Source organism: Castanea sativa, chromosome 9 (genome assembly GCF_040712315.1).
Source record: "Castanea sativa cultivar Marrone di Chiusa Pesio chromosome 9, ASM4071231v1".
Classification (NCBI taxonomy): Eukaryota; Viridiplantae; Streptophyta; class Magnoliopsida; order Fagales; family Fagaceae; genus Castanea; species Castanea sativa.
This window is the reverse complement of record NC_134021.1, coordinates 37,179,990-37,199,198: the sequence shown is the minus strand read 5'-3', so window position 1 is coordinate 37,199,198 and position 19,209 is coordinate 37,179,990. Positions and strand designations below refer to the sequence as shown.

The 19,209-nt window shown below is 32.4% G+C and overlaps 1 protein-coding gene across 1 annotated transcript; it reads right to left on the bottom strand.

Moving 5' to 3' along the window:
• Positions 1 to 295: 295 nt before the first annotated feature.
• On the bottom strand, positions 296 to 2,358 carry LOC142609750 (transcription factor bHLH106). Its single transcript, XM_075781460.1, has 2 exons — positions 1,926 to 2,358; positions 296 to 1,076 (listed from the first exon to the last, which is right to left on the bottom strand). Exons 1-2 carry the CDS (start codon positions 2,214 to 2,216, stop codon positions 654 to 656), a joined length of 714 nt encoding a protein of 237 aa, XP_075637575.1. The 5' UTR covers positions 2,217 to 2,358; the 3' UTR covers positions 296 to 653.
• Positions 2,359 to 19,209: the final 16,851 nt, after the last annotated feature.

Below are 19,209 nucleotides of genomic sequence, written 5' to 3'. Positions count from 1 at the left end.
CTCAGAAATGCAGAGATCCTCTCCCTTGATTCCTGTGAGAATGTCTTTTCTCTCAGTGAATTTTGTTTTCCCCATGCTGGAATGGAAGCACTCTCTCTGTCCCCTTCTCTCTCTCTCTCTCTCTCTCTCTCTCTCTCTCTCTCTCAATAAAAAATTGACACCCATTAAATACTCAAATCTGAGACCGAAGTTCCCAACAAGAATTCCCAACCACTATCATTCATTCTCTAGAATCAGTGTATGCTTGGATTAAAAAAAAACTCGGTCATACATTACACACCTACTACTCAGAATATGAAGAAAAATAATATATATACTGATTTTGAGCTTGGAAACTCACAAAGCAATGCTTTTACAGACCTCATTGTCACACATTTCACGTACATATACTTCATTAATTCTCATCACTTCAGACTCAGATTCTTCAACTTTTCCTGCTTGCATGCAAGATTTCACATGCACTAGCTAGATTCTAAACCTAAACCCTAACCAATCAACAAACTTACACACATAAATTTTCAAATTTCTTTCTTCTTGGCTAAAAGCAAACAAACCCATCACACATACAAACCAGCTGATAAAGGAAGCTAAATAGATAAAGAAATGCAAAAAATGACAAAAAATTTGAAAATGTAAACAAGCAATTACGTCTCTTACATAACTATTTTGCGGTCTAATATGCGTCTTCGTTTGGACCGATCACTAGAACTCGAACGTTCTAGTAAAGATTTCAATGCATTTTGCAAGAAATGTACTGATTCAATGCTGTGATCTTTATCAGCCGCGACAATCAGAACATTGCGGATTCTTCCACCAAGTGTAGCCATTTCTGCTTTGAGAGTTTTCAAATGTAGAGACTTCAGGATCTCAATTAGGTCTGGCATTAGGTCAGTCCGGTCTTCACAACACAATGAAGCCTTGAATATTAACCTTCCATCACTTGTATAGTCGCCGGAGAGTACAGTGATTTCGTCGGTTTCAGAAGGTAAAGCTTCGAGTTCTGTGATTTCGGAGGTTTGTTCTTTTAGCTCTTTCACACGTTGAACAACCTTTGCAAGTAGTGAAGCCTTGTCTGTCTGAAAAAAAACACCCCAAAAAAAATAAAAAGTGAGTAAAGGGTCAGAAACCCTAATTTTGAAAAGCTGGGAAACTTTCCCAATTAAACCACCAATGGCCAACCATAGAAGCTAGAAAAGGGTTTTCGAATATCGATCCCTTTTCTTTTTCAGATTCTGTATTTGCAGTTTGGAACATTCAAAAGTTGCAAAGAATTTTATAAATCCAAGATTTCGGAATCTAAATAAACTCTCTTTTTTTCTTGTTTCTATTACAGAAAAGTCCCAAGTCTCCGCTTGATTGCCGGGGGGGAAAAAACCAACACAAACTTGTAACTCTGAATCCTTAATTTGTTATACACTGTTTATTTCCCTAGTCTAACAAACAAAATAGGAAAAACAGAAAAGTAGTTGAAGATGGAAATTAAGCTCGTGCCAACTAACACAAACAGTGATCTTAGACTAAGGTTAGAGAAGTCTTTGAGTGGAAACTAGCTAGATCTTTAACTCTGCCTTTATTGGGTCAAAAATAGCACTGAAAAGTCTATGATTCTATATCCTAATCTCTTTTTCTTTTTCCAACTTTTCTTAGTAGCCAAACAGTAAAAAAAGTGCCAATCACATAGAACACAAGAATCTAATGTAGCACAACACCAAATTGTGACCCTTCAAAAAGCTCATGGTTTTCAAAACCTGTACACCAAAATTAATTTGGAAAAAAATCAAGTACATGGGACAAGTTAATGAAACCTAATCTTAACCTCGTTGCTCAATTTGAAAAGTTTTTTAAAAAAAATCATTCCCACACTAAAATAAAATGAAAAACATAGACGCACACACAACACAGACTCACATAAATTGCCAAATTACCTTAGAATTACAAGGAAGAAGACTCCTCAGCTTATCAAGATGAGAGTTGATTCTCTCTCTCCTTCTCTTCTCGGCCTCCTTATGATTCTTCAAAGCCATAAGTGCTCGATCTTGGGGTGGTGTATCAGCTAAACCTGACACTTCCAAAGGGTAGTACGAGCTGGAACTACAAAAGCTTGGCATCCCAGCAAGCTCACATGAGTTCACTTCTGGGAAACCGTACGGACCCACGTTGAAAACACCGTTTCCGGTGAGAAAGCGGTAGAGATCATGGTTTTCCGGCTGATGCATGGTTTGGTTTTTGGGTATGATGGTGCTTTTTGACTGAGAGAGAGTGTGTGTGTGTTTGAAATGAGAAAGTGTTGGAAGCTTTCGGTGGGGTTTTGTCTTTAGGGTTTTTATCTGAGAATTTTTGGGTCGTTTGGGCCCTTTTTGCATTGATTTAATAATGTTGTCTATTATAAAGTTGGTGAGATTTCTCACGATATATATATACATGATTGTGATTTGTTTGTTTGTTGTGTCTTGATATTTTCATTTCATTTTCTCGCTCTCTGAATTATTCTACCCAAATAAACAACTCACATATTATATGACAAGTTGTCTAAATCGTTCAATAAATTGAGTCAAATGTGGGGCAGTTATTATTATACTTTATATTTGTGTAATGTGTATTTAAATCATTTTTTTTATAAATCATTTTTTTTTTTTGATGAGTTATAAATCTATTATAAACTCATGTAATATGATGATCTAAACTAATGTAATGTATGGTATGTATCTAAAAAATTATTATGTCTTCATGACTTTGCATATTCATTCTATCTAGATATAGAGTAAGGGCTTTAAATAATAATTAAGTTGCAATGGTATTCTTTGTGGCATTCCATACACATGGTTCAAATGCAAACTTCTCCTTTCAAACTATCTATCTAAAAAAATAATTTTATAAATATTAACCCACCGACCACCGAAAAAATAGTTTAGAGGCACACTAATTTTATAATTTTCCCCATAATTAATGATTGATATTAATAAAAGTAATGTTAATGAAATAAAGATTTTAAAAATCTGTCCCTATCATTATTATTATCGTATTTGATTGCAATTATTGTTGTTCTCTATCTGCTTGCAACTTGTTAAACAACTTGCCACGGACAGATCAAGATAGCATCTCGTAGTACTGATGGAGTACATGAGATCATAATTCAAAAGCCAATTTAGTTTAAACAAATTGCAAATTAACTTAAAATTCCTCTTACATTTTCCTTTATATCACAAATCCAATTACACCTCCTTTTCCGATAGATAAGGTATCATGTTAGAACTTTACTTATAAACTAGAAGCAGTTACCTGCGAGTTTTGCTTTCTACCTTAACTTTTTTCCTTTTTCTATTGTTAATTGTCACTCTCATAAGATTAGGTGGGATAAATAGCATCCTTCTTCTTGTAGAGAATTAGCTAGAACATGAAATAACCTCACTTTATATAGTTTTTCAAACTTAAATAATTGTAGGATTTCAATTCTATTTTAAAAATAAAAAGATAAAGATAAGTTGTAAAATAGCAGTAGAAAAACTTGGACATGATTTTATTTAGAGTTCACACCATCAATATGAAATTGAAATTGTATTTAGTAACATTTCACTCATCAACATAGTATTTCTCCACTTCATGAAATTAGAGGTCTGAGGTCCAGCCTATCATGTCTATAGGATATGTAGGATTAAGGATTCTTTTATTTTTATTTTTAAAATTTTCTTGTTGAGTACAATATCTTTTTTTAATTGAAATAGATTAAAGTATTAAGAGTGTGTTTATTTTGTTTTAAAAATATAGTTACACCTAAGAAAAATAAGAGATAAAAAACTGTACATAAATTGGCGTTGAAAATAAGGTATGATTTTAATTTACAACAAACAAATACTAAATTTCCAATGTCTCGTTGGCTTAATTAACGTTTTAGAACAATTGATTTAATTAAATCTAGGATCTCTAATCTCCTTAGCTTATAACAGCATGTTCATTGGAGTTATGCATACAAATCTTTTTAATGGAGTGTTTTTGAAAAAAAAAAAAGCTTGGAATGGTATTAGTAGATTGATAATGTGGCATTATTTCAACCATTTATTATTTTATAAAAAAAAATTGTTAAAATTTAAAGAACTCTACGTTGTAGAGTATCTATGAATTCAAAAAGATACCACCGCACATCTTTGGTGTGACGGTTACTCTACAAGTATAAGTGCTTGTAGGAAGTGGAGAGTAAGGGTCGAGGTTCAAGTCTCTAGGAATGAGTTTCACATACATATACACTTAGATTAAGTTATAGTAAAATTTCTATATTTTAAAATAATAATAATAAATAAATATATTCAAAAAAAAAAAGAATTCAAAAAGTTTTTTTTTTTTTTTTGAGGATAGGAATTCAAGAAGATCTAATTACATAGTCATTGTACATTTTAGGTGCTTAAATTTACAGGTACGAAAGGTCTTAAAATACAGACTGTCACAATAAATGATTTCACATTTTAAATGCGTATAGGCCATAAAGTATGCGTTTATTTTCCATAAATCCTTCTACTTTGTACGGATCTTATAAATTTAGACCTCGACTCTAAATCATTTTTCAACTTATCAGTCATTGAAAGCGGCAGTTTCTTAATTGGAGACTATATTGTACAACCTTCGCCATATCTAAACTAGCTAGGCAACTTCCGCTTTTCCCGTGAGCTTGTTTACTAAACTAACATTTTGACTAAACATTTTGACTAAACATTTTGATATTGATACGTGAATTATCCATTAGCATTTCCCAAAAATAAAAAAGATATATGAATTATTTGGTGTGCAATAATTAATTTTCTCAGTACCATTCAGAAATAGTAGCTTTGCGTCGTAAAGTAGAACATTAATTGCGAGCTAAATTTATCAGGGTAGTCGATACCGTACCAGTACCGGCTGTACCGGATTGTACATACCATACCGGCCAGTGTACCGGTATTGGTATACTTCTATTTTGTACCGAAAAAAATACCGGCCTTACCGGCCGCGTACTGACCATACCTGCCAATTTCGGACAATACCGGCCAGTACCAGGCGTACCGGCCGGTACCAAAAAAAAAAGCTTTTTTTTTAATTTTAGTTTTGTAATTTTTGAATTTTCGTAAGGGTATAATGGTAACTTATTTACATTAACTTATTAGTATTATTTGTTTTCTTAGTATGCAATGAACAACTAAGCTTTCTATTTTTTATATTGTTTTTTTTCTTTTAATTGATACTAAAATCTAAAACTATGAATAATTTGTTCTGAATTGAGGTAATATTTTATGATAAACTTTTATATTTACTATAATATAAGTGAAATATTATATGCTTATAAACATGGTTCTAGAGATTTTGGTGTGTATATATATAATATATAAAATAGTGGTAAACCTGAAACGGTACACCGGTATTGACCGGTATCCGAAATATATCGTACCGGTAGCCAAACCGGTACAGCCTCCGGTACGGTATTGACTTCCTTGAAATTTATAGCTTCAATTTTTTTTTTTTTTTTTTTTTGAGAAGGAGCTTCAATTTTATTGGGTTGGAAATTTGGAGTTGTTTGACGAATGCTGTTGATGGAGAGGAAAAGAGGCTGTGCGCGAGCTAAACTGAGCTTGTTTCCAAATCTATGTTAAGCTTACAAGTTACAACATCTTTTATTTTTTATTGTTTATGGAATAATCACGTGTGACTATTAAATAGATCATATGATTATAAATTAGCAACTAGTGATTTATATAACTATGATTAATAAATAGGTTAGATGATTAAAAGTATATTGAGATCTTGATACCAAGTCGCCACTCTCATCACAAACATAAAGAATTTTTCATGACTTATGGTTGTAGATGAAATTTGGTTCCATAAGTAATCCAAAGGAAAAAAAAAATGCTTTGATATTCTATTATAGCCAGATTAGTGTTAGAGAGAGAGAGAGAGAGAGAGAGAGAGAGAGAGGAGATTTTTAAACAAACGAATATAAAAGAGTTAAAAGCAAAAAATGGTTGTTAAAGAAGACATCCCTAACTTCTTCCTTTATATCTTCCACTGTCTAATGGCCATCAGTGAGAAGAAGAGAAGGTCTAAGGGTTAAAAAAAAAAAGTTAGGAGAAAAACCAAAACAATATGTCTAGAGCCTAAAAAAATTATATTGCTGTGATGCTAGATTAAGATTGGTGTAAATAGGTTTCTCAAAAAAAAAAAAAATTGGTGTAAATAGTGGGTTTCAGTTAGCGCAATTAGTAAAGTCTCTGATGGTTGTATAAGAGATTTGGGGTTCAATCTTCGTCTACACCAAAAATTGATTGGTGTCTTGGTCTAATGATAATAAGCTATCATCAGGAGCAGACACCATAAGTTGGAACTCTAAAAAAAAAAGATTGGTGTAAATAAAACTGATATCAGTAGTGGCCTCATATGTATATAAATAAATGATATTACACTAATCATAATTTACCACCTTTCAATTGTGAAATTTATTTAAAATAAAATAAAATGCTAAACACGTGGGGAGGTTTAGTTTGCGCTCTTGAAATATGTTTTTCAAAAGGTTAAAAACTAGTTTTAAAATGAAATTCCAAAACATTTTTTTTTAATGTTTTCTCAGAAAAATAATGTTCGCTTTTAAACAAAGGGGGGGGGTTGAAATGTGAAATAGCAAAAAAATTGTTTTTATAAATGTGTCATAATAATTTCATTTAAGCCCCTTTTTTTTTAATCACTCCCACTTTGGCAAATAAGTTCGCCACCACAACACAATTCATCAACAAAAACCCACAACCCATCACAATAGGCCAACAAAAATCCATCAAAACACAACAAAATTAATAGTCCGTTTGGATTGAGGGAGAGGGAGAGGGAGAGGGAGAGCGAGGGGGAGTAGAGTAAATTTAGCACAAAATTAGCTTATTTTTTAGCCAACTCTACTCTACTTAGGGATGGCAATTTAGATCCGGCCCGCGGATACCCGGCCCGGCCCGACCCTAATGGGCCGGATTTTACCCGGCCCGATAAAGAATAGAGTCGGGTATGGGTTTTTAAAAAAAAATTCGAAGCGGGTTCGGGTCGGGTCCGGGTTTTATAAAAAAAATCCGAAACCCGACCCGAAACCCGCCCCAGATAAAAACCCGGTTATGGAGGATAAGACATTTTGTAAGAATTTCTTAGTCTTTTTCATTTGTTAGTTGGAGGATAAGACATTTTGTAATTTTCTAGACTTATGGGATTTATTTTGTAGCTTTTTAAGTGATTTGTTGATTTAAAATCTTAGTTGTGATTTGTTGATTTATGATTAACTTATAATTTGGTTTGATTTGGTTGCCCTATAATGTGGCCTAAATGCCAAATTTTGGCATTTGGGCCATGTTAAATGGCTTGAATTTAGGGAAAAAATTTAATGGGCTTCAAAAAAAAAATTTTTTGTTAGGCTAGATTTGGGCCCAAGAAGATAAACGGGGCCCGCAGGGCCCGTGGGGCCCGGCGGAGCGGGTATGGGCCCCGGAAAAAAACCCGATTAATAATCGGGCCGGGTCCGGGTTCCGGGTCTTGGCCCGCAGGTCGGGTCTGGGTATGCAAAAACCCGGCCCGAACCCGACCCGTTGCCATTCCCTCTACTCCCTCAATTTCACCTCCTTCTCCCCTCCATTGAAACAAGCCATAAAGAATTTCTCTTTTAAAAAAAAATTGAAATCATACAACAAATTAATCACTGTCTAGCTTCCTAATATTTGTAGCAATATAATGTCCACGTTCTTGAATTCCTAACGTCTTCATCAGCCGCTTCTGAGCCATATTCGAAGAGCATGGAAGGAAGCCTGAGGTGAATTTGTATCTGCATGAAGTTCGTAATTCGCCGCCTTGGACAAACTCTGATTGAAGGAAAATTTTAACATATAAGAACATCACTTAATTCAAAAGCTTAAATCAATGAGATTGGACCGTCCAACTGTATATTTATTAACAGTACGCTTTTGTCATTATTACTATTCAATGTGACCTAACTCACAAGCAACAAAGTGGGAAAAAAAAATCGCCATTGTTGTCTATAAGTTAAAAAATCCCAAGCACAAAAATGTCAAAATGGGACTACATGGGTTTCCAAGCAAAGTTACCCAATTTACAAAGAGCTTTGGCGTTTTGATTCTCTTACATCCAATATTTTATATATCTTTTTTCGTAAACAAACTCCGGTGTCTACAAGTAAGCACCGAGGGAGCACAAGGGCTACATGTATAAGATTTTGATGGATTAAAAGCACATATGAATGTGTATGTTAGTATAACTTGAAAATTTCGAGTTAGATTTTCGTTCTCTTTTTTTTTTTTCCAATGTTTTTATAACAAAAATTTTAAAATATTTTGTAATTCAACCACTAGATTTCTTAAAAGGTTAATTTGCGCCAGTTGTTAGGTTGAATCGAAACATGTCACTGCGCTAGCAAAAAGAAAAAAGAAACATGTCACACTGCGCTCTCTCTGTCTCCGTGCGACACTGGTACTGTATCTGTATACCCAAATGTTATACAATATCTGAATCTTGGGCCAAAAGCAGTCCAAGACCCTTAAGCTTTTCAGCTTTGAAATCGGAATACAATGTATTAAAAAGCCTAAAGTGACATGTTCGATTTTATACTTTTATGGGCTATAGCAATAGGATTTCTGGGCTAGGGTTTAAGCCTTTGTACTGGATCAGCTACAGAGGCAATCCTAATCCTTTTCTTTTTTCTTTTTCTCTCTTTTTTTTTTTTCTTTTTTTTGGGGGGGGGGGGGGTGTGGGGGGTTATCAATAGCAAAATTAATTCACATAAGCCAGTATTTTATCGGTTATAATGTAATAAATAATTGATATAATGAATTTGTTTTCATAATTGTATTCAAACAATGATGATATGATTATGGTTCAAATGATTTGGTGGTATTGTAATGATATATGACATTTTTAGTAGTGTTTCATATATGTGGTTCGAAATCACCTCTCCTTCTCCTACTATCTACTTATTTAAACTAAAAATAATGATAATATGGTTTGATTCTTGTTTAAAAATGAAACTAATGGTTTTCTAGATTTCGATCCTATCAAACTCATATGTACAATATAAATCATGTTGAGGCTCATTTGTACAATATAAGTCATGTCGAGGCTCATTTGTATTAAGAGATCACAACCACACCACAAAACCTAGTTTTCATAAAATTGTTTTCCAAAAAAAAAAATACTCATGCATAGTGCTTAACTGCTTATGCATAAGTATTGGACTTCACCATCCATTTATATGAAAAATAAAACCAATTAATTACTTCCATTTATGCTTGCTTCTTTTCTTTTAGATCTAAGTATGAGAAAATTATTGAATACTCCGAGAGTATTATAAATGCATACTCCCTCTCTCTCACATGAATTGTGAGTCCCATCATAAATTTAATTAGTAAAACTAACAGTTATGCGAGAGGGATGAGTATGCTTTTATAACACTTCGAGAGTACTCAATAATTACCCCTTAAGTTTGAGGTTTTTATTCTACAAAAAAGTGTGAGTTTCCTTGTTAAAAGTCTTACAACTTAACTGACACCTCTTGATACTTCTAACACAAACAAGACAAATTAAAATCTCTTATATCCTTCCACTTTCCTATCCCTTCCTTATCTTCTATCATTCTATTTTTCCATCTTTCAATCAAACAGACTCTAAAGAAAAATAAAAGTTTTATATTCACAACATTTTCACAATAAATCATAGGTGATAAGTTGTTATTGGTTATAATTTGAATTCATAACTTAAATTACTTTTTTACCCACCCATAACAACCAATAACAATCTACCAATCAAAATTTGTTGTGAAAGTATAGTAAAAATGTTATGGACATAGTGTTTCTCAAAGAAAAGTAAGCAATAGTGTCATGACTAATGGGTTAGAAATAATATAAGATGGTTATCTTTTTTTTCTTTTTTTATAATCAATAAGATGGTTATTTCAATTGTGTGTAACACGGTCAAGTGAAATTTTTTTTTAATCTTTTTGAGAATCACGATGAAGTCACAATACATGTTTTCTAACATTTGACCATATAGTGGGGGATAAGAACCCAAACAACATAAAAACAAATAAGGTTATCAAAAAAAAAAAACATAAAAACAAATAAAGGTGGATTTGGATTAGTTGATTATTTATTTGTTGAAGTATTGTAAAAAGGCTAGATGGGGAAAAAAAAAACTAGTGTGAAACGTTCCAAAATTAGTTTAAAAAGTTTTTCTTTTTTTTTGGGTGTGTGTGGACTCCAAACGTAATTTCATGGAGAGGCCTGCTTATAGGGCCGAATACTTGGGCTGGAAATTGGCCTACTTATAGAATGTGTGGACAGTGCTATTTTTATATATGGCTCTCTTTTTAGAAGGCCAGGCCCCTTATCCTTAAAGTATGAAGCCATCCCAACCAACCAGGAAGTAAAAGATTAAAATAAAATAAAAAAATATATCCCACAACCACAAAAGGGAAGCATTCGCCCTAATATTAGTGAGTTCTCTATTTTGCTTTTCTTTACTTTTCTTTTCTTTTTTTTCCTTTTTTTTTTCTTTTTTTTTTTTTTGGAGTGGGTGTTTGGAGTTTAGACATTTTAGAATTGTGTAGTTAAATAATTAAATTTACTATATTTCAAAAGCTTAAATCATTGGAATAATCAATAATTTAATATAGGCAAAAATGCAAAACTGTCCCTCTAACTTTTAGCTGTTGTCATTTCAGTCTTCTAACTTTCAGTTTTGTCATTTCAATCCTCTAACTTTCAATTTTTATCAATATAGTATTCTGTTAGGTTTCACTTACTGCAACCGTTAAGTTTAACCCTTTTTTTAAATAAAAAAAATTGTAATTAAAAGAAAAAAAAAGCTAGGAAAAAAAGAAAAGAGAAAAAGAAAACAGAATACTAACAAAACATTTTCGTCTCTCAAGAGACACCAAAATCTTCCTCTCGAATATCGAATTGAAACGCGTAAGGTTGTCTTTGAAGAGCTTGACTTGCTCCGATAACTCGGAATAGTTATCGAATTCAATCCCTAAAGCTCGTGCTAAGTCCATGATTATGGCGCTTTGTACTGCTTTGCTTGTTCGTCTTCCTTGCCCTTCTTTCTGTAGCATACAATGCACTCTCTCCTCGTTCTTCGTTACCTGCCAAAATCAAAATCAAAATCAACAACCATGGCAGAAAAATTTAGAGCGAGCTAGAGAAAGAGAGAGAAAATTACAGTGAATTGAGTTTGCTTCATATCTCGAGAGAGATCGGCGATCTTTTTGCGGAGATCGGGGAGGCCGGAGTCCAGCAAAGCAAGCCAATTGGCTATGGCTGAAGTGCGCTCTTGGAGAGAATCGCAGAGCTATCGGCAATTGACAAGGACGAAGGTCTTGCTGCGTTTGGAGTAAAGCAAAGCCACATCAGCAGCTACAGAAAGATCGGCAGCGATTCCTTTGAGTGTAGTGAGTGCGGCGGTGGCGAGAGACTCAGGCGAAAGGAATGAGGAGCTGTTGGAGAATGAACTAGAGACGGCTTGCGAAGGAGCAGAAACGCCGAGGGTTGTTGAAGTAGAACCTAGATTGGTGGTCCTCACTAGGGCAGAGCTCAAAGAGCGATTGCTGGATAAAGTCAATCGCGGTTGAAACTGACGCCGACAAGGGCGTTGGAGTTGCTGACGTCATTTTACAGTGCCAATGGCATGATGGTCAAAGAGTACTACTGACAGTGAAAGGCATGGCGAGAGTTGGTTGAACTCGATCGCTGATATAGAAGAGAAGAGGATAATGTGATTTAGGATAACGTTGGGTTTGATTTTCTCTTTCTGTTTCGCGTTTGTATTTCTTCTATTCTGTTCCATGATTGAACTCATTTGAAGTTCCATGTTTTTTGTTCAAGCTTTTTTTTATTTTCTTTTAATTACAATTTTTTTTTTTTTAAATGTCAAACTTAACAGTAGCAGTAACTGAAATCTAACAGAATACTACATTGACAAAAATTGAAATTTAGAGAACTAAAATGACAAAACTGAAAATTAGAGAACTGAAATGACAAAACTAAAAGTTAAAGGACTGAAATGACAAAAGCTAAAAGTTAAAAGGTCAATTTTGCATTTTTGCCTTTAATATAATATTAAAGCAGGAAATCCTAAGTTTGATTCATATCTCCTCCACTTTACCTCTTATTTAAATGATTAAATTTATCATATTCCAATAGTTTAAGTTTGAGAAATCTGTTAATTTAACAAGACAAAAGGTTTTGCCTATAACAATGAAAATTTTGCATTCTACAATAATTTTGATCTAGCATTTTACGAAATAGTTAATCATAAAGGGTGATCTAACAGTCAAGTTACTAATTGAAATGGATGGTAAGATCAATATAAAAAAAGAATCAAACATTCAAGGTTTAAAATGAAAACTTTAAAACTTAAAAGACTACAATTAATGAAAACACTCTTAAACTTTAAGAGCAAAAACTGTACTTCAATTTTTTATTATTATATAAATTTTAAGTGAAAAATGTTCATGAAATATCACGCTTCTCACTCATCATCCTACTAAATTTTGCTTGTCACGTCCTTTGAACTTCATTTGAGGAGCACAACTCAACTAAAGAAAATGGGACCCTTTACAAGTCATTCCTCTCTTTCTTTATGGTTGCTATAGCTTTCAGCACAGCTTCACCATTTTGATATTTGATTCTCCTAAGAATGCACCTATATTGTGTTTGCCATTATTAACCAATTATGGAATTTCTTTGCGGTCCACATCCAGTTCATTAAAGGTCCCTTTGTAAACATGTTATAAAAACTATGTATACTTTAAGATTTGGCAACTAAGAACTTCGGGTAATCTGGACAATGGACATGCATGTGGTAGCTAGCTAGGCTATATTGCTACTTGTTGTGCCAAAGAAGAAAATGATACTTGAATAATGAACAATTCAGGTTCGTCCCAACTTAGAAAATCTTGGCTCAATTGGTAAAATAAAAGACTATCGGATTAGATTCTTTATGAACAAACTTGGGCTTATAGGGGAATTGAGAATGATTTTTAAGTTCATACTCAAACTCATTGGTGCTTTTAGAATAGAATGATTCATGCCCCATGAATGAATGAGGCAGACTCATCAATTACTGGAAAGAACAAAGAATTCATCAACCAAACATATTAAAAGAAGTGAATGAATGGGTGTTTCAACATCATGCATGGATCGTTGCGTGGATAGCATACCGAACCAAAAATAAGTTTATTCATTTTCATCAACTACTTTCGAATAATTAATGGTAGGTTTTTAGAACTTGATTATTATTCGGTTGCTAAGTAACAAGGCTATTCGTAGTAATGCCAACTATTATTTATGGTATCCGCCCATTTGATTCTCGATCTGTACAAGAAATTCACAATTGACAAATTGTACCACAGATGTCAGTTTCCAATTTTATTTATAGAAATATTTATAGTGCATATAAAGGAAAGCTTGAATAATGTAATTAAGTTGTGCTAGTGCATGCTTGAAATAAGCCTATAGTAGTATTTAATAAAATTATCACCCTAGCTAGCTAGCTTTTGATTAGGGTTAGCTTTTCTTATTTTAAGTAAAAACATATACTTCTGCTGCCACTGAAACCAATTTTTCACATTCAAAAATTCTCTTCATGGCCTCCACGAAAGACGAACCAGTACTTTCACCTAACTTTACAACTATCCTAATAACATTTTGTATAACTAATAATTAATCATATAACAAAAGAGAGTAGTGGTTTGGTTCTTCCTAACACCTCCCAAGTACAACTTTCACTTTGCTAAGGAACCATAAACAATTGAATGTTGAAACTCAAAAAAGGCAAAAACCAAACGAAACCTCGGAAAAGAGAGGTGAAGTGGCACATGTGCTAACAACACATTCATTAAAAGATCACAGTGACAAATAAAGAAATAAGCTCTGGTTTCATCATTGTATTCACTATGATCATTCAAGCTCATTACCTTTGATGGTTTAGCATTACTTTTCTTCTGAAACAAAAATGGAATAAAAGAGAAAGCACTTTAAAATAATAAGGAAAACAGCGGTTCTTGTCTGCTTTGATATAGATTGGTGTCACTCACACATAAAAAGCACTCTTTTAAGTAATCACCATCATAATACTACTGCATTTGCAGTTGCAGGTCATGAGTGGAACTCAAAGGGCTAAAAATGCTTCTCTCTCTCTCTCTCGGGTATTTTATTGCTGTCCCTTAAATCTAGCATGCTTTAACTGAAAATACGGCTTTTGATGGGTTGAAATGATGGAACATACTTACCCAAGAATAAAAATCTGCTCTACTAAAATAAGAATCACGCAACATGGGTGCAATGAGGTATACAGTAGTTTTTACTTTTTCGTTTACATACCTTTTAAGAAATTTATTTACCACCCAAAAAAAAAGTGAAGGTTTGGTCCGGACACTGGACCTGGTTGGATTGTAATATGTTATATATTTTTGGACACATGTCACCATCTAATTGAATTTAGTGCACTGAAAGCCCGAAACCTAATTCGGACCCAAAAAATGCATACCTTAAGAAATTTCTTTTTATTGAGGTGGGGTAGGTAAAAAGAAAACACCATAAGGTTAAAGAGAAAAGTTAAATCAAGTATTAAAAAGTTATATGAATAATTTTCTTTTTTTGTGCTAAAGATAATTAATAAATGATACAACATTAGGGATGTAAAAAAGCTAAGTTAAACCGAGTATTAAAAGTTCAGATTTATACATTTAATTTAATTTCTAGCTCCAGCTACATTCGAGCTCATCGTCAAATAAGATAATACATTCAAGCTTGGTTCATATATTTCCTTGCCATACAAGCATTAACTTGTTCACAACAAGCTACTTGATTAACTAACATATATATAGCAAAATTATGACTAGATTTTTTATCCATTCACAAATCTATGAATTTTTACTGCAAATAAAGTGTTTTATTATCAATAAACTATAAATGATAATTTGATATCATATGAACCCAGTGGCGACTCCAGGATTATTTATCAGGGTGTTCCTCGGTGGACTTGCTTTGTTACAATTTTTTTTTCTTCAGATTCTCTGTTACAATTTTTCCTTTTTTAGATTTAAGTTCGAATTTTTTTTAGCTTTTTCTTTTGGCTTGAAAGCAATGTTATGAATACCGTTTTGGACCATGTTTTGGTTTGTTTGGTGAAATGGAATATTTCGATACAGATCTATTTCAACGTACCATTTCAAAGTGTTTCGGGGTTTCTAAAAAGAATTAAAAATAATATATATTTATATTTTCTTATACAACATAATATTATTGATCTAAATAAGTAAACCTCAAATAAAACAAATCATTTATTTTTTCTTTTTTGACACTCAAATCATTTAGTTATTACATAACAATTACTGTTTTAGAATATTAAAACATAAATATGTAATTAAATAATGAAAAACAACAACAAAAAATAGTACAATAAGAGTGTATATATGTATATCATATTAAAACTCAATAAATAAGTTTGAAATCAAAATATTTTGTTAGCTTTTTGAGTTTTGTCACGTGGATAGGATTAGCAAGCTAAAAGTCTAAAAAACAAACTAAAGAAAAAACTTGACAAAACAAAAACTAGAGTAAAAAAAGAAAGAAGAGGTAGACTAGCAGAACGTCTGAGACGAAGCAAAGAAGACGAAAAGGAAGAAGAAGAAAGGGCGACCTTTGCAATAGCTGGATTTGTTTTTTAGGCATTCGACGCAAGTAATGACATGCTGTGCTGACGAGTTTGTCAGTTTACGAGTTTTTCTTTTTTCTTCTAAAAACTGGTACCAACTAAAATGTAACAAATAATTTATCAAAATTTAATTTTTTTGAGAGTGTTCCTAATTTCTTTTTAGGGTGTTCCTAATTTTTTTTAAAGGTAAATAAACAATTTTTTTTATTATATATATATACAAAAAAAAAAAAAGAATTCAGGTCAGGGTGGTCCTGGGACCACCCTGACCTATATGTGGCGCCGCCACTGTATGAACCTATTTACAATTTTATATAATCCAATCCCAAGTCTATACCAATATATTTTTAGACAAGTATATATATATATATATATATATATTATATTTATAAATAATTCGACTCATACAATAGTTGAGACTAAATTTTGGCTTGAGTTTGGCCTGTTTGCTAAAAAAATGAATATATATATAAACAAACCTTCTCTTCTATGAATAAGGATAATTATATAGATATATAGAGAATAACGAGTAGACCCAACCCATCTCAATCTTCTAGGGTAGAAACCCAAGGAGAAAGAGAAGAAATGGAAAATGTAGCCCATCGTGTCAAGCTGTGATAAATGAAATTAACATCCCTAGAAACAAAAGAAAAATTACAGCAAAAGAGAGAATCTAGATCAACTTTTGACATAGGGAGATAAGAGGTACCATAAAGAACTTAAATAATGGTAAACAAGCATTTTCTTGAGCCAAACTCAAGTTGTTTATAAGCAGCTCGGTTCAATTACAGCCTTAGACAATATCAGTATAAAGCATCCAAAATATCGACAATTTTTTACAATTTAAAGATTATATTAAAATATCATTTAATTGCCATTATTTACGATAAAATTTTGATTCAACGATAGGCCTTCATCATCAACCAATATTCACAAGAAAAAAGGGCTTTAGCAAGCAAGATGATGGAACTCGTTATACTTAATTATAAAAGCTTCAACCACCCCCCCCCCCCGGGTGGCTGAAAATTAATGTTGCAAAGATAGAAAACTGAGAGGATATAACCTTGTTTTAATTTTTCACCATATGTGTTTGGTAGAATGATTACTATGATATCCTTTTTTTTAAAGAAATATAATTTCCTTATTATTAAATGTGAAATGATAGAAAAGTAAATAAGTGATTTTTTTTAATTTTCTTTTCAATAGCATGTCCCTCCCAATTTTTTCCACAATTGGAAGAAAACAATGTAGCCAGGTGGAAAACTCAACAACCCAATATTATTTCTTCTCCCTTTCCATCCCAACCAATGGGAATTCACATTTTTCTCTTCATTTTCTTTCCTCCATTTTCCATCATCTCCATTTTTCTTTCCTCATTTTCCATTCTCTCCCTTTTCACCTCTACCAAACATTTTTTTTCCCCTTAGATCTATTTGGCTACAAGTTTGAGAGTAGTTACAAAAAGAGCCAAGATTTGAAAGAGGCAATGTAAAACCGGTGGGATCCACTTGTATGAGAAAACATGGGAATATACTCACAAAATACATAATAATTTTCCGTAAAACGGTATTTATGCACAAATCTACCACCAGTACAAATCATATTTACTATCACATATTCACATTACTCAAATAGTCAAATGGGATCTTCGTACAAGTTTTACTATTTCATTATCATCATTGACCCGTGATTTTCTACCATTCTACTAGTTTTTACAGCCGAAAATTAGGGTTTGGGACCACTGAATAAGATTTTATTTCTGTAATTGTCTAGCATGCGCGAGACTAAGAGACAGCACATGTCGTAGAGATTAATCAAGTTCTCAATGAAATCCAGACGCATCATTAGGAGCAAAAAATAAAAATTGTTATCCTCATTGGGAAAAATAAAAGGAAAAACTATAATTAGAAAAAATAATAATTTATTAAAACGTTATTTAAATGTACAAGTATGCATATGGGAATTCCATCCCTTTGGAGACATCCATGATGGCTGCAATTAATTTTTCTGAATTTTCTTGGACAAAATCACATGCTTTGTTTCTCTCGCTTATTATCCCTTTCATAGACCGTATCATAATATTTCTCTTTATTTTAAAAATTGATTAATATTATCAAATATATAATATTTTTACAACAAATATTCTATAGCAAACTATTATTAATAGATACAAAAGTGATGTTAGTAGTAGGTTCAAATTTAGAACTAGTAATCATCTGTTACCTAGAATTTATTGTTAAATTATTATGGATGCAGCTACCTCATTTAAATTTAATGTATTACCTTTATTTATTTTTAAAAAAATTAAAGTTGCTATAAATTTTAGCATCATTTTAATTTAAACTAAAAAAGGGAATGAAAATGTATAGATATTTTAAATAAAGTTACCATCATTGTTTCTAATAACTTTTTAAAAGGTATCATATTTGTGGATATTAAAAAATGAAAAAAAAAAGCAACAAAGCAAAATGAAAATATCTTCTAAAAAAAAGAGTAAAATAAAAATGAAAGATGTTACGTCCACAATATTTTTACAACAAATCAGAGGTAGTTAGTTGTTATTGGTTCAAATTTGAACCTAACACTAAAATTATTTTTTTACCCTAACAATAACAACCAGTAATAACCTGCCACTTAAGATTTATTGTGAAAATGTTCTGAACATATTATTTCTCAATAAAAATATATTTCAGAGCTAGAGAGTGGGGAAATTTTAACGAGCGGAGCATCAATGCATCATTGATAATTGAGATACTACTACTACTACTACTCTCTCTCTCTCTCTCTCTCTCTCTCTCTCTCTCTCTCTCTCTCTCTCTCTCTCTCTATCTCTCTCTTTTTCTCTCTCTCACAGGCACACACTGTAACACTCACATAAAAATGCAATAGTTAGTTATTATTGATTCAAATTTGAACCTAACACTAAGATTATTTTTTTACCCCAACAATAACAACCAGTAACAACCTGCCACTTAGAATTTATTGTAAAAATATTGTGAAAATATTGTGGACATATTATTTCTCAATAAAAATATATTTCAGAGCTAGAGAGTGGGAAAATTTTAACGAGCGGAGCATCAATGCATCATTGATAATTGAGGTACTACTACTCTCTCTCTTTGTTTCTCTCTCTGTCTCTCTCTCTCTCACACGCACACACTGTAACGCTATACACAAAAATGCAATGCTCATGGATCCACTAAAGCTTTTACGAGATAAAAAAGCCCAAAAAGTATCAAAAGCATATAAATTCGCAATCATAAAGAGTGATTAAAAAGTGAAAACTATCCAAATGCAATTATTTTTTTCTTTTCTTTTTTGAGAATCCGATTGGGTATTTTATTTATATCCCAAAATTCAAAGAAATTTCTTTTTCCTTAACCATACACCACAAGTACTACTAGATGCAAGACATTACAATCTTCCTAGTGAATAATTCTTTTTAGGCATATATGCAATACAATAAGCATCTCATAAAGACGATTTTACGAGACA

What these genes read in the sequence shown, in the direction of transcription:
- LOC142609750 (XM_075781460.1), bottom strand. Translation starts at nt 2,216, where the DNA reads ATGCATCAGCCGGAAAACCATGATCTCTACCGCTTTCTCACCGGAAAC. An exon ending in TTCTTCCTTGTAATTCTAAG is followed by an intron (nt 1,077 to 1,925) that starts GTAATTTGGCAA and finishes GTTTTTTTTCAG; the next exon opens with ACAGACAAGGCTTCACTACT.